Source organism: Salmo trutta, chromosome 9 (assembly GCF_901001165.1).
Source record: "Salmo trutta chromosome 9, fSalTru1.1, whole genome shotgun sequence".
Taxonomy (NCBI): Eukaryota; Metazoa; Chordata; class Actinopteri; order Salmoniformes; family Salmonidae; genus Salmo; species Salmo trutta.
In genome coordinates, this window is record NC_042965.1 from 17,884,426 (window position 1) to 17,905,898 (window position 21,473).

A 21,473-nucleotide genomic window follows, 5' to 3' on the forward strand; every position below is an offset into this window, starting at 1 on the left:
CTCACTCATTCTCACTTGATATGAGAGCACAGAATTTTGCCCTCCTGATTTTTCCTATTCAAAAGGTTGTAATATGCTCTTCCCACTTATAACCCCCCTCCCCTGGAAAAGGTATTCTAAAATGGTAGCATGAAAAGTAGTTGTGGGTGTGTATTTGGTAGGAGGGGGTTTCACAACAAGCAATGTTATTTCCATCATTTTGTTTTACAACATGTGTTTTACAGTACATTTATGTTCTCCGTTTTTTCCTTTCAAAAACTCTGCTTGAGGGTATTGTGGTTAATTTCTCATTTTAATGTCAGTTTTTTCAATGTGATTACAATGAATCAATCTACATGGCTGAAACTTCTTGCTTCTGGAATAATTTTTTACAAGCATGTTCAATGAATTCCTGAGGGCCCTGCCCTCCATACAAACAAGAAAAGCATCTTTCATTTTCTATTTTGGATTATCAGAAGAAAAAAAACCATCAATGATAATGTGCATACTTCTTCTGCCTTACAAACAAGGACGGACTTCACAATTTTAATGAAAGCTATAACATCTCGTGAATTATACTATGTAAATGCCAATTACAAACTAAGGGCATGCTTGCAATGGGAGTTACTTTGAGTTGGTACAAACCAAGAAAAGGCACAAAAAAACTATCCCAATCAGAAGATTTTTTTTTACCCCACTCATGTCATCACACCTATCCCCATTGCCCACCAACCTTCCCCCTAAGGATACAATACAAAACCCTAAATCACCAAGCAACTCAATACAGTGGTGGAGTGCTGGATCTGTATAGTCACTTTCCCGGGAGTTCCTGGGATAAGTACCTAGTGTGATAAAAAGAAAACATGTTTTTTACCATTGCCAAAAAAGGGTCATTTATCATAATTCTTAAAATAGGTCAGTGTTAAACACATATACAACAAGCATTACTTACGTTACCTTAATAAGGTAGATAATGTCTGCCTATGGGTAATGGCTGAATAGAGCCCATGCTTACATAAAATAGATCACCAAAGGACATGTCAAAACAAGGTAGATGACTTATCAGAGCTAGAGATAGGAGGGCATGTCACTGTTTGAGTTTGTCTAACCCTATAGTTCAACTTCTTCAATAGTTCAGAGATCAGTGTCAGTGGTACCTTTCCAATGCAATGAAAGCGCTGAGATGAAAATATATCTATATTTGGCAATATGCAGTAGTTATTTGTGGCCAGTTATATCATAATTCCGCTAATACATCCAACTCAGTATGGTGGCCGGACCTATACACTGGATCTCACTCTGAGGGTGTGTAGCCACACAGGAAAACTTCAATTCAAAGGTTTCTAGAATCAACTTGGGAAAAAAAACAAATAAGAGATGACAAAAGGGAGGAAGAATGTGTAGCTTTGACACATTTGAGTTACTGAACAGCAGGAATGCAGGTTGTGTATATTTGTATCTACTATATTATATCTACATAAAAAAATGACATCTTCATTCAAACTTTCCCCTTCTCCTTACTACTACAGTACTTCACCATGTACTGCATAGCATTTAGACATGCTACTCTTTCTGCATCAACACCCCCATCTGCATAACTATTTGCTAGGTTGTTTTCCTGATAATCAATGGAAACCTGCAGTAGCCACTAGCATTAATATTCACATCCTTTCACCAAGAGACTACCCTCTTTAGACAAATTGGGGCTACTAAAATATGACCAAAATTTGGTATAACTAGAATAGGGTGGAATTACAACCAAACTCCTGCTGAATTAAAGTCTGGGTTAAAAAAAAATCCAAACTCCATGCAACAAAATAAAACTGAACAACAATACCACTTGATTCAGAGTCACTGTAACTCTTGAAAGGTGTACTTCAGATATGGAACTTATTTTTGGTTCAGGTGCAAGTCACTATGCAATTAACTGACTTGGAGTAAGGAGCAGAAAGATAAACACTCCAAGACACTTGACCTCTCACAGCACAATTTCTGTCTAAGCTAAGGCATCTATATGGAAATCTCAAAGGTTTCCCAAAGGTTCAGGACCCCTGCCATCCAATACCAGCCACCTCAGTGTTTGTGCAGTATAGGATTTCAATAGCTGAATTGAGAATAATTTGTTCCAAAAGTACCACACTCAGGTTCAGGCAGGGGCTGTGAACTATTATGGGTTGATAGTGGTCATTACTGTCCGATGCTACAGTTCGCACTGTGCCCAATCTGTGTCAAAAGGTAAAGGGTCCCAAACATTGACGAATTGTGAACCTTTCAAAAGCACCCAACATAAAAAAACTGGGGTGAGTCAGTGTCAGATAAAGTGGTAAAAACATAGGGAAAAAATCTGAGTAAACAGAATATAGAATGGATGAATAGAATGGAAAAGGAAGGAGGAAGCTAGCTAGGTAAACAATGGATGCAGAGGAAAAGAGGGCATTTTAGCACAAATATTTGTTTTAGACAGGACAACTTCCAGGCACTGCTTTAGTTTGGGTTTAGAAAGAGCTGGTGGAAGGCGTGGTGAGTCTCTTTCCAAGGTAGACCCTAAGGAGAGAATAAGTACAGCATGACAATGATTCAACAGCAGACATAATCTACACTGAACAAAAATATAAACGCAACATGCAACAATTTCAAAATTTTTACTGAGTTACAGTTCATATAAGGAAATCAGTCAATTTAAATAAATTCATCAGGCCCTAATCGATGGATTTCAAGACTGGGAATACAGATATGCATCTGTTGGTCACAGAAACCTTAGAAAAAGAAGGGGCGTGGATCAGAAAACCAGTCAGTATCTGGTGTAACCATTTGCCTCATGCAGCGCAACACATCTCCTTGGCATAGAGTTGATCAGGCTGTTTATTGTGGCCTGTGGAATGTTGTCCTACTCCTCTTCAATGGCTGTGTGAAATTGCTGGATATTGGCGGGAACTGGAACACGCTGTCATACACGTCAATCCAGAGCATCCCAAACCTGCTCAATGGGTGACATATCTGGTGAGTATGCAGGCCATGAAAGAACTGGGACATTTCAGATTCCAGGAATCGTGTACAGATCCTTGCGACATGGGGCCGTGCATTATCATGCTGAAACATGAGGTGATGGCGGCGGATGAATGGCACAACAATGTGCGTCAGAGTCCCATCATGGTATCTCTGTGCATTCAAATTGACATCGATAAAATTGTGTTCATAGTCCGTAGCATATGCCTGCCCATACCATAACCCCACCGCACCCATAGGGCACTAAGTTGACATCAACAAACCGCTTGATCGCACAACGCCATGCACGTTGTCTGCCATCTGCCTGGTACAGTTGAAACTGAGATTCATCCTTGAAGAACACACTTCTCCAGCGTGCCAGTAGACATCGAAGGTGAGCATAATGGCCGAACTGCAGTCAGGTCATGCACACAAATGAGCTTCCCTGAGACGATTTTTGACAGCTTGTGCAGCAATTCTTTCGGTTGTGCAAACCCACAGTTTCATCAGCTGTCCAGGTGGCCTGGTCTCAGATGATCCCGCAGGTAAAGAAGCCGGATGTGGTGTGGTTACACGTGGTCTGCGGTTGTGAGGCCGGTTGACTTTTTAAAAATTAAATGTTTTATTTAAAATGTTACCTTTATTTAACTAGGCAAGTCAGTTAAGAACAAATTCTTATTTACAATGACGGCCTACACCGGTCAAACACGGATGACGCTGGGCCAATTGTGCGCCGTCCTGTGGTACTCCCAATAACGTCCGGTTGTGATACAGCCTGGATTCTGTAGTGACGCCTCAAGCACTGAGATGCAGTGCCTTAGACCTTTGCGCCACTCGGGAGCCGCCAGTCAGAGGAGGAAGGCCCAGAGAAAGACAGAGAAGATGATATCCTGATGAACAAAGGTGCAGACTGGGTTGCAGATTGGTCATACTGCCAAATTCGCAAAAACAACGTCAGAGGCACAGCTTATGGTAGAGAAATGAACATTCAATTCTCTGGCAACTGCTCTGGTGGACATTCCTGCAGTCAGTATGCCAATTGCACGCTCCCTCAAAACTTGAGACATCTGTGGCATTGTGTTGTGTGACAAAACTGCACATTTTAGAGTGGCCTTTTATTGTCCCCAGCACAAGGTGCCACTGTGTAATGATCATGCTGTTTAATCAGCTTCTTGAAATGCCACACCTGTCAGGTGGATGGATTATCTTGGCAAAGGAGAAATGCTCACTAACATAGATGTAAACAAATTTGTGAACAACATTTTTGAGAAATAAGAAATAATAATATTTTTGGTGCGTATGGAACATTTCTGGGATCTTTTATTTCAGCTCATGAAACATGGGACCGACACTTTACATGTAGCGTTTATATTTTTCTTCAGTGTACAAATACTCACACATCCAATTGATTTGCTAGTTGTGTAAGATGGTACAGTCACTCACCCGATACCAAGGGCAAGGATGTGAGACAGGACTAAGGAGGGGATGAAGACTTTGAGGAACTCAGCAGAGAAGACACCCCCTTTCTTCATGGCTCCACTCTTTCTCATGCTGAGGGATACTGAGTGTCTGGGGTGTTGGAAGTGGAACTCCCTACAAAAAAAGAAAAAAAAATATCACTGAACATGTTGGCAATTTTTAATTACATTGGCTTCCTACAATAAATTATCATTTCTATTATATGGTTTAACGTTCTACATGGACTGATATGGAATTGAATATGTTTAGGTGATTTTCGCTATGATTTAGACTACAAGTTTATTTATGTTAGATTGTGTGCAGTGTCTCCTTACTTGGGGGGAATGTTTTCGGGCCGACTGGACCAATCTGCAACCCAGTCGGCACCTTTGTTCATCAGGATATCATCTTCTCTGTCTTTCTCTGGGCCTTCCTCCTCTGACTGTAGATGTGGAGAAAGAGAGAGCACACAGGTGAGTGAGCAGAGAGGTCCTGTAGGCCTACACTGCATGCACAATTATTAGGCAAGTGAGTATTCTGATCTTATCATTGTTTCTATTCACATTTTCCAACTCCAAACCATAGAAACTTGAATGCTTATTGGATGTAATAATTTTCAGGTGATATGTATTTGTGTAATGAGGGAGGGTGTGGCGAAAGTGAATAACACCTTATATCAAGGTGTGCATAATTATTAGGCAGCCTCATTACCTCAGGTAAAATGGGCCAAAAAATTAATTTAACTGACACTGAAAAGCCAAAAATGTAAAATGCCTTTCAGACGGATGCGACACTCTTTAAATAGCTAAACTATTGAGGTGTGACCACCGGACATTCAAACGCTTTGTTGCGAATAGTCAACTGGGGCGCAAAAAACGCATGGGGAAGAAAAGGTGCAAATTAACTGCAAAAGACTTGAGAAGAATTAAACGTCAAACTACCAGGAACCCATTATCCTCCAGTGCCACCGTATTCCAGAACTGCAACCTACCTGGAGTGTTCAGAAGTACAAGGTGTCAAGTGCTCAGAGACATGGCCAAGGTCAAGAAGACTGAAACAAGACAACCACTGAATAAGATTCACAAGTTGAAGCGTCAAGATTGGGCAAAGAAATACCTGAAGACACATATTTCAAAGGTTTTATGGACAGATGAAATGAAAGTGACTCTTGATGGACCAAATGGATGGGCCCGTAGCTGGATCAGTAATGGACACAGGGCACCACTTTGAGTCAGGTGCCAGCAAGGTGAAGGAGGGGTACTGGTATGGGCTGCTATCATTGAGGAAGAGGTAGTTGGACCTTTTCGGGTTGAAGATGGAGAAACTCAACTCCCAAACCTACTGCCAGTTTCTGGAAGATTCTTTCGTCAAACAGTGGTACAGGAAGAAGTCCTCAGCATTCTAGAAGGCCATGATCTTTATGCAGGACAATGCTCCATCACGTGCATCCAAGTACTCCACTGCTTGGCTAGCCAGCAAGGGCCTCAAAGATGCCTGAATAATGACCTGGCCCCGTTCCTCACCTGACTTAAATTCTATTGAGAACTTGTGGGCCCTTCTCAAACGTGAGATTTACAGTGATGGAAGACAATACACCCTTTTGAACAGCATTTGGGAGGCTGTGGTTACTGCTTCAGCGAAAATTGATCGTGAATCAGATCAAGAAACTGGCAGACTCCATGGATGGAAGGCTCATGGCAGTTATTGAAAATAAGGGGCTATATTGGTCACTGAATATTTTTGAGGCCAAAAATGTTATTTAATTGTCATTTTGTGTTACTTATCTGTTACACTTACTCTAAAAATTGAGAATAAACAAGTGAGTTGAGAGAAATTATTTTTGTAATTTAGTTGCCTAATAATTCTGCACACTAATAGTTGCCTAATAATTGTGCACACTTATATATTTCCCTGAGAAAGACAAAACTCACATTTCCTTTGTTAAACATTCAGGTTTGAGGTTCAATAACATTTTGGATTGACTGAGAGCATTGTGTTTGTTCAACAATAAAATTAATCCAGAGGAATACAATTTGCCTAATAATTGTGCACGCGGTGTATACAGTAACAGTGATGTCAGGGGCATGGATGGAGGAACAGACACATGAGAGCAGACTGGGTTTTTGTACCTGGCTCCCTCTCCTACTGGACATCTCCACGTCAAAGGTGACCTGGCTGTCATCCTGATCTGGACTGGAAGGTCTGTGAGGACTGAGGCACAACACAGGAAGAAAATAAACACGCAAATTATACAAACACCCAAACACGGAGAAAAGAGCTCAGGGAGGGGGCTTACCAAAAACATAACACTCCCTTCCTACCTGTCACAGGAGGAGCTGCTTTGGCTGGACTCATGCTGGGCATCCAGCAGGATCTTCTTCATGTCTGCATTGTGGATAGAGGAGGATGAGGGCACGTGCCCCAGCCCCCCTGTCAGACTCTCCTCCACCTCCTCTGGCACCACCTCCAGAGCCTGAGGGGCCTGACTCTCCCCCTCATTCCCGTTCTCTGTGTTAGGGTTTGGCAGCAGAGCCTGGTTCCTGTTGTTTCCATTCATCTCCAGCTCTACCCACGACCCTGAAAACACAAGCATAAAATGGGGATCAGAGTAAGTGTGGGTATCAGTACAAATGCTGATAATAGTGACATAAGTCCATGGTAAAGATGCAGTGACAAGTTCTCAAACTCAATGCACCAAAACATTGACATTTTGAAAAGATAACTTTGTAGCACTGTTGTTTTTTTATGTGGCTATTGTGATTCAAATGAGCAAGCTGGAGAAAGAAGGCAGTGGTACTTCAGAAAAGGCCAAATAGCTGCTGTAACTGCTTGCAATTAAAGTTACGTGGTCAACAAAGACAGAAATCATCATGACACAAAAATACTTACTCAGCCTGAATGGAGATCTAGGCTATAGATTCTTAATCAGCAGACATTTGCATTTCAGGTTGGTCTACAGCAGAGAGCCCCTGGCAGAGCAACGCATCCCTTCGGCTGTTTAGGACCCTTTATCTCAGATGCATGAGACCTGTGCTTTGTCTGGCACTCAGCCACTCACAGTATGTGTAAAGCAAAGTCACTGTATGGAACATACAGCAGTGCATGTTAACAAGGAGAGCCATGGTGGATGGCTGCCTTATGCTCTTGAGGATTAGACCTAACTCCACATGTTTATTTTATTTATTTCACCTTTATTTAAACAGGTAGGCTAGTTGAGAACAAGTTCTCATTTACAACTGCGACCTGGCCAAGATGAAGCAAAGCAGTGTGACACAAACAACACAGAGGAATGGAATAAACAAACACACAGTCAATAATACAATATAAAAAGTCTATATACAGTGTGTGCAAATGAGGTAGGATAAGGGAGGTAAGGCAATAAATAGGCCATAGTGACGAAATAATTACAATATAGCAATTAAACACTGGAGTGATAGATATGCAGAAGACGAATGTGCAAGTAGAGATACCGGGTTGCAAAGGAAAATAAATAAATAAATGTATGGGTATGATGTAGTTGGATAGGCTGTTTACAGATGGGCTATGTACAGGTGCAGTGATCTGTGACATGCTCTGACAGCTGGTGCTTAAAGTTAGTGAGGGAGATATGAGTCTCCAGCTTCAGTGATTTTTGCAGTTCGTTCCAGTCATTGGTAGCAGAGAACTGGAAGGAAAGGCGGCCAAAGTAGGAATTGGCTTTGGGGGTGACCAGTGAAATATACCTGCTGGAGCGCGTGCTACGGGTGGGTGCTGCTATGGTGACCAGTGGGCTGAGATAAGGCGGGGCTTTACCTAGCAAAGACTTATCGATGACCTGGAGCCAGTGGGTTTGGCGACGAATATGAAGCGAGGGCCAGCCAACAAGAGCATACAGGTTGCAGTGGTGGGTAGTATATGGGGCTTTGGTGACAAAACGGATGGCACTGTGATAGACTACATCTAATTTGTTGAGTAGAGTGTTGAAAGCTATTTTGTAAATGACATCGCCGATGTCAAGGATCGGTAGGATAATCAGTTTTACGAGGGTATGTTTGGCATTGTGAGTGAAGGATGCTTTGTTGCAAAATAGTATTCTAGATGTAATTTTGGATTGGAGATGCTTAATGTGAGTCTGGAAGGAGAGTTTACAGTCTAACCATACACCTAAGTATTTGTAGTTGTCCACATATTCTAAGTCAGAACCGTCCAGAGTAGTGACACTGGACGGGCAGGCATGTACAGGCAGCGATCGGTTGAAGAGCATGAATTTAGTTTTACTTGCATTTAAGAACAGTTGGAGGCCACGGAATGAGAGTTGTATGGCATTGAAGCTCGTCTGGAGGTTAGTTAACACAGTGTCCAAAGAAGGGCCAGAAGTATACAGAATGGTGTCATCTGCGTAGAGGTGGATCAAAGAATCACCAGCAGCAAGAGCGACATCATTGATGTATACAGAGAAGAGAGTCGGCCCGAGAATTGAACCTTGTGGCACCCCCATAGAGACTGCCAGAGGTCCGGACAACAGGCCCTCCGATTTGACACACTGAACTCTGTCTGAGAAGTAGTTGGTGAACCAGGCGAGGCAGTCATTTGAGAAACCAAGGCTTTTTTTGCAGCTCTTTCAGAACATCAGCTATCTGTATTTGGGTGAAGGAGAAATGGGGGAGGCTTGGGCAAGTTGCTGTGGGGGGTGCAGGGCTGTTGACCGGGGTAGGGGTAGCCTGGTGGAAAGCATGGCCAGCCATAGAGAAATGCTTATTGAAATTCTCAATTATTGTGGATTTATGGGTGGTGACAGGGTTTCCTAGCCTCAGTGCAGTGGGCAGCTGGGAGGAGGTGCTCTTATTCTCCATGGACTTTACAGTGTCCCAGAACTTTTTGGAGTTTGTGCTACAGGATGCAAATTTCTGTTTGAAAAAGCTAGCCTTTGCTTCCTAACTGCCTGTGTATATTGGTTCCTAACTTCCCTGAAGTTATGCACATGCACAAAAGCAGAATAATTTTGTAAAACTAAAAATGGATGTGGATGCAAGGTTTTTAGATGTCAAAGACACCGGTAGAGGTTCTCTGTACAAAAAGGCTGCATGTGCATATTACTGAAACAAGTGACGCCATGAATAAAAACAAACATAGTGTACATCTGGAGAGTTCAGTTTAAAACATGGCCCTGGTCTAAGTCTAGCCTGCTTTAAGCTGCAACTTTGGAACAAAGCATGCTCTCAGTCTTTGCTCGTCATAAACAAGCTCCCATGCCTATTAAAGAGCGATTCTGCCACTTTTCAATCTCATATTCATTATTTCCAGCACCATACCAGTGTCCACAAATGTGAAAACGGTGCGTTTCTATGATCTGTGGTTAAAAAGATAAGGTCCTAGAAATCTCTGTGACATCTCAAGGCAGGATTAAAAGTAAGAAAAGCAGTGATTTTCAAAACCTGCAACGAGTTTCTAGCCAGAGTGTGTGTATTTTCTTAGTCCCGACATTGCGTGAATCTCAGTGTTTGAAAAGCAACCTCTTTAAATGTTTTACTTTTGATGATGTTAAACTTTTTAACTTCATATTTGTTTCTACAAAATGTAGAAATGCGCTGTTTTCACATATGCAAACGCTGGTATCGTGCTGGAGTTAATGAAAATGAGATTGAGAAGTATAGTGTTGGAGTTGCCCTTTGACCCTCCTGTTGTGTTCGCTTCATGTTAATTAATTCTGTTCCCGGTCCAAAATGACCGCCCCATTATAGCTGATTATAAATCCATAATAATACATATATTATCACCTAATGTTGTGTTAGATCTTTTTATCAACTTAAAAACTTGTAATGTTCAAAAGAACTTAACTTCCATTTGCTATTTATGGCCTGTAGGGCTCATTCACCTGAGCTCATACAACTCGTTTTTGAGTTAAAAAAAATAATGTTTGGGTTATTTTGACTATAACAAATACTCAGATGAAACATATTATGCTATTTATCGCAGACTACTTTGTGTCAAAGTTTAACAAGGACTCTCTCCTCCTCACCAGTGTCATGATCAAAAATATGATCAAGATCCTCACATACAGTATATCGTTTGGTCATTGTGCTGCCACAGAATGAATTGTGAGCAAGGCCTCAAAAAAGCTTATATACCAGAGCTGCAAGAAAAGTTCTATATATTATTAAAACAATGTTGCGATTGTTTGTGAGAATGCAAACAGGTGTGGTTCCCTTGGGGGAAAGATTATATTTCCTGTGGGGGTTGTCATGGAAGCCAAGAAGGGGAGTGAGGTGTGTGTGTGTGTGCTCAAACACACATGCATGTGAGGGTCTGGGAGAGGAAGTGTGTCCATCTGATGAATGGGCATGTGCCTGCACTCAATTTCATACACTAATTGTTGTCTCACCAATTCATTTTTAATGATTGGTCATTTTTGACAGGGAACACCAAAAGGTATTTTGTGTGTTCAGATGCCCTGTGTGGACAAAGTCATGGAACCATAAAACAATCAGATTAAATGAAATACATTTTTTCAGAGAGAAAACTTGTAAATCGGTCCAATTCGACCAGAATACAGCAGGAGGGTTAAGCTAAAATATTCCTTATTTCCTCTCTTTGAGGGACATCAATTGTAATTGGGTGGCCTAAATTCCACTGTACCAGTGACGTTATGTTGTTCCATTTCCAATATAGGCCCTTACATAATGTGCATATCCTATCAAACGTAGACATAGCATACAAAATGTGTTTATTTAATATAGAGGATGTATAAATTAAAATGTTACTTGTCACATGAGCAGAATACAACGGTGTAGACTTTACTGTGAAATGCTTGAATACCAGACCTTCCCAACGATGCAGTTAAATTATAATAAAAATAGTAACACAAGAGGAATAAGGTCCATTATCTGTAGTAGTATGCCTATTATATCATTCATAATTTACCGTTATCAATTTGTCTATAAATAACACACTATCCAGCCGATAGCCTGCATTTCATGATAGTGGTACTGTCTCTCACAGCAGCCTGCCCTAACGGAATTCAGTCTGCTCCCAGACAGGCCGGAAAGAAGGAGGGAGGAGAGTTATGCAATCTCTGGAAGCTACGCTAAAGCATCAAATCAAAGCTCCATTCCCCACATCCGTCTGTTAACCAGTTTAGCCTGAGCAACATTCAACTCACTAAACCTCTTCCAGGAAATTCCCAGTGCATGCTACTAGAAACCGACTGCATCGCCATACCGTGTAATGGGACAGAGCCTCCGTGACATAAAGTACTATACAAGGACACCGATAATTAAAACATATACCATCTTAACCTTGTGCTTTTTCCTCCAAAGTGGACTTCTTGGGCAGTTGAGACTGCATCTGATGGTCATATGAATATTGAGTCTGTTCAGCATACAGTAATTGTCATTGGGGGTTGAAGTAGGTTATACGCCTATTGCGTTAAGTAATTCAATGCTAGCTATACATTTGAAATGGTTTATTTTTCTTACGGATTAGATTGAATTGCCTATCTTTAGTATACACTTTATGAGAAAGCCTAAGGATATGGTATGATGACACTCAGTATCACCGAGTATTATGGGCATTTGATGGGCCTATAGTTGTACAAATTATTTTTTACTCTAGAATGAATTAGAATATTTAATCTAGAATCTACATTGTCTAGTAGTCAGTTGTGTTGCATTCTTTCCACAGCAGACAAGCAGTTCCAAAGAATTCCGTTCGCCTTGTTGTGGATTCAAAAATTCGACAATGCAGGCAGAGTGCAACAGACAATATAAACCAAAAATCCTTATGAATAGCTGGAAATTGAGTTAAGTAAATATATTACACAATTAAAAACGGAGAATTGACTCTGATTCGAAAAAAATGTTTTGTGTTTTTCTCATTTTATTTGGACTTGTTTTGATATGGGTTAAGCCTGCCCCCAGGCAAACCAGCGTTTAGTTATCCATGATTGGTTGAAATCCTGTCACTCAAATATTTAAAGACAATCCATTGGAGCAGCAAAGTTGACGTATGGTCAATATTGCTACATCCTTGTTTATAAACACAGACCACGAAAAGCAAGCCCATTCGTTGCAAATGTATTTAAAACGATTGAGATTGTTCAAAAAGGTGTACAATTATACTTACCGTTGAGGCCAGGCCCCCCGTTATTGTTTTGCTGAGCAGCAGCAGTGGTGGTGGACATGTTGCCTACCTTAGTGTTCGTCAACATGACGCAAGCAACGGCGCGCGCAGGCGCATAATTATTTAATGGCCCGGAGGGAGACTTAACACAATTATTTCACAAACTTTAATTTGTAGTCCCAAAATATGCAACAAAACAATATAATGCATATTGTTTGGGCACAAGTTATTTGAGTATGTGTAGCCTAGCACAAATACCAATCATATTTGAAGTATGTTTGCAATGCATATTCCTTGTATTTCACATCTCAATATCCTGGTCTCCTTGATCCTTAAAAAAAAAAAAAAAAATTAATGTTGCTTGTGCATGTAATGGCAAGATAATTTCCTGTGTGATAAGACACTATGAGGACATACAAATACAACGTAACTCAGCATCTGATAGAATAGTCAAAACGAATTATAAAAAGTGTTGTATTCATAGTTCAGTTTTGAAATAATTTACTCATTAAATCTAAACTATATTTTATTCCATTTGACAAAGGCAAACAGACCTATACAGTAAACCTTTAAAACTGCTGTATTGATATATTTTTTTAATCACCCAAAATGTCCCCCAATCTTTATCAAGAGCCCCCCAAAACATACAAATCAATGAAATTCACAAAAATAAAAAAGTGCATTCTGTTGCGAGTTCTGTGAATACATATTTAAGTTCCCGTGAGCAGTCTCGTGCCTGAAAAGCCACCAGTCACTTCAGGAAACATACTTGATTATCTCATTATTTCCTCTGCTATGAAAAAGGCAATTAGGTCCTTCTGAATGACATTTGGTGGGTTTGCACAAGAGCTGTGAAGACAGGAGTGTGTTGGGGGAAAAGTACTCATTTATTTTGTTTAGGTGTCTCCATGTATTGACGCTTTAGAATAACTGACAGTAAATTTAAGAAAAATATTTTGACAACTACATTTGTACCGTAACTGAGCCTTGATGTTCTGATGCCAAGTGTGTGATAGTGGTATGGGGTCAGGGGTATAACGTGTGGCTTCTCCTATGGAGCATTTGACATCTTAACTATGACAAAACATGTACAGTAGGCTACTCTTGTTCCTCATGTCATGACACATTCTCACAACAGCTAACAAAGTGACAGCCATTAGAAACTGTCCACAAAACATAGGAAAATCTAAGTATTCAACAAGGACATAGGCAGAGTCCCAAGGAAGTGACAACATCAGTAGAGCTAATGACCTTGATTGCAGACAGTCTGCAATAGTGCTTATTGGTAGCATTACTAGTGAGTGAGCCTCAATTCTTAAGCTTAATGCTAACTTATGATCCAATGGCTCACAATTGGCATCTCGTCAATCAAGTGTATACATAAACAAATGTACTACAGACACAACCTCCCAAAACATCCTTAACAAATAATGCCACATCAACTAAAACACAGTACAAATGCTGGACATGCCATATGTTTGAAATACTGTCTCCAATGACCTGAGGTGACATTAACCAGTCATTTCATCCAATGACACACTTAACAGTTTTACTTTGTTTCCTGCATAAAGAACTTGTTATGCACAATCGAAGAGAAAACATCTCATTATAAAATATATGTCAGTGAACCTGTCTAGTCAATCAACCAGATTCTCCTCAGAGTGAATGTGGTTATGAGTGTTTCTTCAGTCAAACTGAAGCATAGAAAACAGATAATGCCTTGCCCATTCTCACTGTACAATGGCCTATTTATTATTAATTATCTTTCACTCAGTGCAAATGTTTAGAAAACATATCCATGGCACACACAAACGGAGTTGAAACAACTCGCGCAAATGAACTAAATAAACTGAAGCAACCGAATCCATTCCAGTCAATATCAGTTACAGGAACCCAAATAGAAAAACATTTAGATAATGACCCCTAATGAGTCCGCAGTGGCACGATTACCTGAAAAGACTGCTCTTTGGACATCCAACATGCATTAAGCCTTTCTTAATGGTACATTAATATGCACTCCATATTTAGACCAGTGGCCCACTTGAATTTAACAATAAGTCACATTAAATATCACCAGTTCAAGTAATCCTTCAGTCTACAGATCAGTCCAAAACCTACAGTTTAACCGACAACAGTGATCAGACTAAACCAAGTAGTGTGAGGGGGTTAAATGTTATCAATATTTCTGTCTTAGTTCATACAAAAATAAACTAATTATAGTGATTATTATTTATCTGAAGTACAAAACATCATAAAAAAAATGTACAAACAAAAAACTTGATCCAGAGGGAAACAATTCATAAGAAACATAAGCGTAAGTCAAGACACATGCATGGAACTTAGCAGCAGAGGTACAAATGAGTGCCTCTCACATTTAAACTGACAAGTCATGCAGGTCAGCACAATATGGCCAAGGCATGCCTCTGCCTGAAGACTCTCTTACAATAACTGCACTGGAGCCTCTGTGCTGAGCTGAACATGGTGGCACTAAGTGCAAGAGGGACCAGTCCCATCCATGTGAGATTAGGCTGCCTGCAGCACCTCTGCCCACTACTATTTACTTGGAAAAGCAACGGTTTCATACTGCAGGTTACCTCTGGAGAAGGAAACTGTGTTTACCAGACTGTTAAGCCTTGTCTGTAGTCACAGACTGGATAACAACTGTGCATTTGGCATAGTTGTCTCGAAATTACCCCCAAACCAATCCACCAACTGAGTTGAGCTTTGTGTGTGTGTGTCTACATCGATGTTAAGAGTGAGTGTGTGAAAGATGAGGGTGAGGAAACTTGGCAACTTGACAAACAGCCTGGGACAAATATGGAAAGCCGACAGCTTGCCAATTTGTTCAATGCAGAATGTCATTTTGTAATGTGTGTCAACAATAGGAGGTTTGGAGGTGGGAACCCAGTTGAAACAACTCCCTATCAAAAGAAAAAATGCTTGTGGCACCAAAACCGTGAAATTAGCAACATAGGAAATTAGCAAAATAAACAATATCCCACCAAAAGACTAGAGTATTAGAAAAGTGTTCCCTTTGGGATGTAGTGGACCTCAGTTGCAATGTGGCAGGAGAAGTGTGGTACTGTTGGAGCCCCCTAAACAGGAAATAAGACTAAGAAAGCCATCAAAACAGATGGGTTTTGCTGCACTTCTCCAGATGAGGTGTTGGGGACCAGAGTAGTGGGGCTAAAGTGGGATCTGGGATATGAAGGGTTCATTGAATACTAGTTACAGTCTGTTCTGAAATATATAGAGGTTGTTAGTGGTGGCCACGGCAATGATGTTGTCCTGGGGGTGCCAGGCCGTGTGGAGGATCTTCTTGTTAAAGTCCAGGCTGTCTACACTGATCTCGTCCTTCTTGCGCTTCCCACCTGTGCACACCTTGCGGGGCTTGAGCACAGAGCGAGGCTTACTGCTCTCCCGAGACGCCTCCAGGGTCACATCCTGCCGGTAGCCTCGGTCAAACATCCGGAAGAAGTTGTTGTACGAGCCCGTCATCACAACACTGAGGAGGACAAGGGTGGGGAATGAGACTCAGAGGTAGTGGCAGACTGGCAGACTGACACATTTAAACAGGAGTCTTTCAATCACAGAATCTAACCAACACATTCATTAAAATCAGCCCTTACAACATTCAAGAGTACTGTGGCATGTACACAATGATGTCAAGGGACAGGAACAACAGTCTGTATAATGGCAATCCAGTGGAGTTTGTGCAGGATGGGAAACCTAAACGTGTACGGTGAATGAGTAAAAAAACATGTATTAACAAGCTAATACAGACAGATCCACCTTGAGTACACCATTACAGACATAATGCAAGGGGCAGCCTTGAGTTCTGTTTGACAGAGATAAAGGCAGCCTTTGATAAGCGCTAAGTTCAGATGAGGGCACATCCCAATATAGTGTCTTACAGTAGCTACAGTCTTTCTTCTGTAGGCCTAACAGAACATAAAATTACTATGTACAACTTATAAATTAATACAACTATTACTTCGATGAGTAAGTGTCCTCGATGTCAAACATTGATCTAATGTATCGTACCGCATGAACTTCCTGATAAATGTCAGACATCTATTAATATTTAGTGCCTGACCGATATGAGGATGTATTTGTATCAGCGATTAATCCACCGAAAAGGACCAATTTAAGATGCGGAGAAAACGCTCTGGAAAAAAGCTGTTCATAGAATTTGACAATTATTTGGGCATTGTATTACTTGCCCCGAAGAGGGAGCTCTTTATATGGCTATAAGCCTATCTGCCTTGGCGCGGTACAGACTGGACACTTATCACAACACAACTATACCAGTTGGAGAAGAGAGTGAAATACTGTGAACTAACTGTTAGGCCTACTGCTTATACGGTGAGTAGATAGAAGCACGCCAGCTAAATAAAGTGGCAAAAATGCACACTGGTCATATACTGTCGCGTGAAGTGTCATGGTAGGGTGTTGGGTGTCATGACAAACAACGGATGTAATGCCCAAATGTGCTAAGAACGTTCAACTCTATGGAAATGTTAACGTTACAGCCCCTTAGTGAAGCAACCTAAATCTGGTGTGTTATATTTGCTCTTCGCGAAGGGTATTCTTCAAGCTCTGCCTTTGTCATTCAAATGTTTTCAGAAACCAAAAAAGCAACATATCAGGTTACAAAGTAGCGCTTCACTGCTACGTTTTGGGTTGTCACTTGTCAGGGACTGGTCCAAATTCACGTTTCACCACCCCCATTTCTACGACAAGCGCTAACTAGCTGTGTGAGAGTACTTGACGCCGTTCACTGAGGGTTAGCGCTATCTGGAATCCTTGGGACGTCCCTACCCTAACCATTTTAAATGTCAACTTCAATGGGGTAGGGATGTCCCAAGGATGCCGGAGAGCAAGGACAATTCACCGAGGCAACGCTTGGAGCGAGAGGCAGCCCGGTGCCAGCAGTTCATTTTTTGATTGATGTTTTTCCTTTAAGTGACAACTCCCAGAATTCAGTGGCTACAGCCCTAAAAATATAGATAAACACCAATACATTGAAAATCTGTGCTATGTCATTGTTGTCCAGCTGGCTAGCATGAGGCAGCTCAGTTCTCAGAAGCTAACGTTTTGCCGGAATTAGTGCAGTTTATCCTCCTTTCACTAGAGTAACACAGTTTTTCCATAACAAAACCTCATCTTTCTGGTGCTCTAAAATTTTTATGTGGCATCCTTAACATTTTAGGGCACAAATCCAAAGCTTCCTTAATCATTTTGATTCTATTATGTCCAGCTATCTGTATTTTATGTTATTTTGTCTTAATGTTTAATTATTCAGATAATGACCCCTAATGAGTCCGCAGATACCTGAAAAATGTATTTATTTATGATCTACTTTTGGAATACACCGAATGACTATAAGCAAACACCACGGCCTCATTTGTCAAAAACAAAAAGTTAATAGTAACCATTTATCATAAATGCTCGGCTTCCAAATGTTCTTTCCTCAAATTTAAGAGCATCTTTCTGAGTATCTTTGTAGGGCTGTTTAAAGCACAATGTAAACAGAAAACGTTTTTTGATCTCCCCGTTTTCCAGCTATAATAATAAAAACATTGGCAGATATATCGATTATGGTGTATATTTCCACCATAAAATCAGGTCCGTATCAGTCGGGCTCAAGTCATAGATCCAGTATCAAGTTTAGAATTTATGGCAAAACTTGACAACCCTCACCTGTCATTTCCATTCCAGCAGCACTCAAACTTATCAAAGATGCAGTCATTCTCATAGAGTGAGCACAGTTTACTCCTGAGGTATTCATGAACCTGTTGGGGGGGAAATGATAGTGAATCAAGACACGAGTACATAATATTTGCACACAAAAAAAACAATGGTTCAGTCTAATATAAGCATACCTTCAAATGATAACATTCGAGTGAATGTATCTTTGCTATAAATAAAGATACAACAGGACCAAATACAGGACAGGACACATTTACACAACATCTCCCCCTAGTGGAGGAAGTACTTATCAAACGAGAAGTTTAGAGCTGACAAGCAAATTGAATTTTGGATGCAACATCCATGATGATGTCACTACATCCCACCACACAGACACCAGCTGACCTGATAAGTCTCTACTGGACGGGACTCCATGTTGAGGTCCCAGATTTTGACGGTGAGGTAGTCCCGGGTCATCATGTAGCGCCCACTGTGGCTGAACTTGACATCAGAGATGGAGGAGATGATCTCAGAGAAGAATGAGCGGTTGCTTGGATCCTCAGGCTCTTCAAACACTGAACGAAACAACGAAAGGTGTGCTAGCTCAGTCATTTCAATCGAGAAGTCAAAGACAGCAATGGACTGTTGAAGCATCTGCTTCCGAGGTCTCTGAAATTTCTGGGCTTTTCGGTACTTTTAACCTGTCGCCGAAAAACTGGGTACATATGTAGTCATTTCAATCAATATGCCACTTTACCTAGTCGTCTCCACAGGGCACAGAATTCTGTCTGAAACTAATATCATGGACTCCACTGTCACCTGCCACTTACGTTTGGAGTGCTGGTCACAGAGAGCTGATGCCCTCATGTCACAGAGGCGGATGGTGCCCTTGCTGCTGCTGTAGACAAAGGTGTTGCACTGGTTAGGATGGAACTCTGCTGCTGTAATCACCTCTGTCAACTCCTCCATGTTAGCTGGCTTGATGTCCACAATGTCTAAGGAGGTCAGGGAGGTCAAGGGCAAACATAACATCTGACACCACAGATAAGAAATGGGGCTCCTGAACTACTCTTGACCCAAAAATGACTTTAACTGTGCTTTGTTGAACTGTCTCAGTAAAATGAGTTACAGTGCTATCCAAGCAAACTCAATGCATAATTAACAAAATTGTAAAGCATTAAATCAAGATGGAACAAGATCACCAAGAAGACCTTCTGAAGTGCTCATCAGAGACTGAAAGGAAAAGTGATGGGGACCAAACAGAGAGGATACTAAAGCTGCGGTCAGTGATCTCCAGGTTCCAGAGGTTGATGCGAAGGTCATCGGCAGACAGGTAGGTCTCACAGTCGCTGTTGACCGAGATGGAGTTGATGTGGTAGGTGTGCCCATTAGCAAACACTCGTCTGGGGCTGGCCTCCACCATCAGGTCCATGGGATGAAACACTGGGACCTATGGTGAAGAGGAAGGAGGAGATTTAGCAGGTTCTCTCTAGCCAGGTGTACGAGTTGTGTGTAGTGTATAGGATGAGGTGTATAGAATGAGTCAATGTTGGTGTATCTGAGTGTGCAGGGTATATGTACGTGAAGGTCTACACACCCGTAGTGTTGTGACAGTGGTGGGGTCTCTGTAACGCCCATCCTCTTCCTTCAGGTTGTACCCCTCTGGTCTCTTGTCCCGTTCACTGATTTTCCACAGCTTTATAGTTTTATCTGCAAGAGAGCACATACGTATGTCAACGCTGCTTCTGCACCAGCAATATATTTCCAGACCTGCCAACACTGTCCAACTTTTTAGAGTCCCAGACGAGCTCAGCAAATTGGAGATTCAACTCGCGCGGATCGCACGCTTGTGCATGCGCTGTTTGAGTCAGATCACAATTATAGAACTGTACCAAATAGCTAATACCAGACACGCATTCATTCTTCATCACTCAGTCTTCTAAACTCCCAACTCCATTTAATGCCAAGATGTTTACATTTTTATTTTGGATTATACTTTTGTAATGTTTTTTTGTGAAGTGGATCATAATTATAGTTACAATCGATCAGGTTGCGTGGAAAATACAACTAATGGGACGCAGAATTAAATATCACACAAACGCGACCAGTTATTTTTTGGTATTTGCATTTCATTTCTTTCACTAGCAAATGCGAGTGAACTGCTGGCACTTTAGAGCCCACTGAATGTCCATCTTATGTTCGCTGACGTTAGCTTGAGACAATGTGTTTACCTTTCCACAACACATGGAGTCAAAAAGGGATTCGTCCATGTGTTTATGTACAGCTGACAGTCGGCAAACTCAGCATCACAACAAACAGGAAGAGGAGACACCGGGTAGCTACGTCCAATAATGACGTATTCATCTCCATGTGCGTTGACACAAACACCATACATGTCTGTGTGTTGCAGCTCGAGAATCAGGATGTTAGATTTACTCAGCGGATGTATTTTTTATTAAAACGTTAAATAAATAAATATATATATATATATTTTTTTTAAAAATCAGGCCCTATTCATTTACGCGTACTTTTAACTCGGATCTCGTACCTGCGTACATGGACAGAGAAGTGTGTAGTTGATACGCAAAATGCGTGCATGTTGGCAGGTCTGTATTTCCGTTGCTCCCTCTCCTATTCAAAACATACAAATGAGTCAACGTAATTAACAGCTTATCTCGAGTCCTGTCAGGTCCCCCAACAGAGGAAAGGGCTGGGTAAGGCTACATGCACATAATGCTCTACTGACCATTCGTGGACAAGAGGAACTGTGCAGCGTTCTTCTGAGGCAGCCACCGGATCTTGTTGATCTTCTCCTCGATCTCAAGGCTCTTCAGGTAGTCGAACTCAGGCTCGTGGCTCTGGAAGGTGCTGTAAACATTGTACTCTCCACGGCACTGTGGCTGGTTCTTACTCTGCTCGATAACAACATGCATAACACAGTCATGTCAAAAATAAATACACTACTGAGACGAGACTCTGTCCAGTGTTTAATTACTGTGGACTGTGTTGAGTAACCTCCACTTACCTCTAGCTCCTGCTGAAAGATGACAACACGGCCCCCCTTGTCCCCAGTGGCTAGTAGCTCCCCAGAGTGATTGAATTCCACAGTGGATATGATGTCAGCTGTCACAAATAACATGGCAATTAGTAGGTTCAATTGCTTATTGCTAAATAATAGAAGGATCAACATTTGTAATGTTTTGGGGGTACAGGGCATTCGGAAGGTATTCAGATCCCTTGACTTTTTCCACATTTTGTTACAT

The 21,473-nt window shown here is 41.3% G+C and overlaps 2 protein-coding genes across 2 annotated transcripts in view; both read right to left on the minus strand.

Moving 5' to 3' along the window:
* Positions 1–273: 273 nt before the first annotated feature.
* On the minus strand, positions 274–12,625 carry LOC115200076 (BCL2/adenovirus E1B 19 kDa protein-interacting protein 3-like). Its single transcript, XM_029762779.1, has 6 exons — positions 12,523–12,625; positions 6,744–6,999; positions 6,552–6,633; positions 4,758–4,864; positions 4,408–4,557; positions 274–2,523 (listed from the first exon to the last, which is right to left on the minus strand). Exons 1-6 carry the CDS (start codon positions 12,605–12,607, stop codon positions 2,475–2,477), a joined length of 729 nt encoding a protein of 242 aa, XP_029618639.1. The 5' UTR covers positions 12,608–12,625; the 3' UTR covers positions 274–2,474.
* A 407-nt stretch (positions 12,626–13,032) lies between these two features.
* Positions 13,033–21,473, minus strand: part of LOC115200075 (serine/threonine-protein phosphatase 2A 55 kDa regulatory subunit B alpha isoform-like) — a 30,482-nt gene continuing 22,041 nt past the window's right edge. Inside the window, exons 3-10 of the mRNA XM_029762778.1 lie at positions 21,236–21,333; positions 20,957–21,122; positions 19,808–19,920; positions 19,483–19,660; positions 19,041–19,205; positions 18,616–18,785; positions 18,223–18,314; positions 13,033–16,024 (exon numbers count right to left, since the gene is read on the minus strand). Coding sequence (XP_029618638.1) covers positions 15,748–16,024; positions 18,223–18,314; positions 18,616–18,785; positions 19,041–19,205; positions 19,483–19,660; positions 19,808–19,920; positions 20,957–21,122; positions 21,236–21,333 — 1,259 coding nt within the window. The 3' untranslated portion in view covers positions 13,033–15,747. The remainder of the gene's footprint in view (positions 16,025–18,222; positions 18,315–18,615; positions 18,786–19,040; positions 19,206–19,482; positions 19,661–19,807; positions 19,921–20,956; positions 21,123–21,235; positions 21,334–21,473) is intronic.

Excerpts from the sequence above, each read along its gene's own strand:
- LOC115200076 (XM_029762779.1), bottom strand. The coding sequence starts at position 12,607 with ATGTTGACGAACACTAAGGTAGGCAACATGTCCACCACCACTGCTGCT. Across the intron at positions 6,634-6,743 it reads AGCAGCTCCTCCTGTGACAG|TCCTCACAGACCTTCCAGTC; the intron begins GTAGGAAGGGAG and ends GTTGTGCCTCAG. Across the intron at positions 4,558-4,757 it reads CCCGAAAACATTCCCCCCAA|GGAGTTCCACTTCCAACACC; the intron begins GTAAGGAGACAC and ends CTTTTTTTGTAG.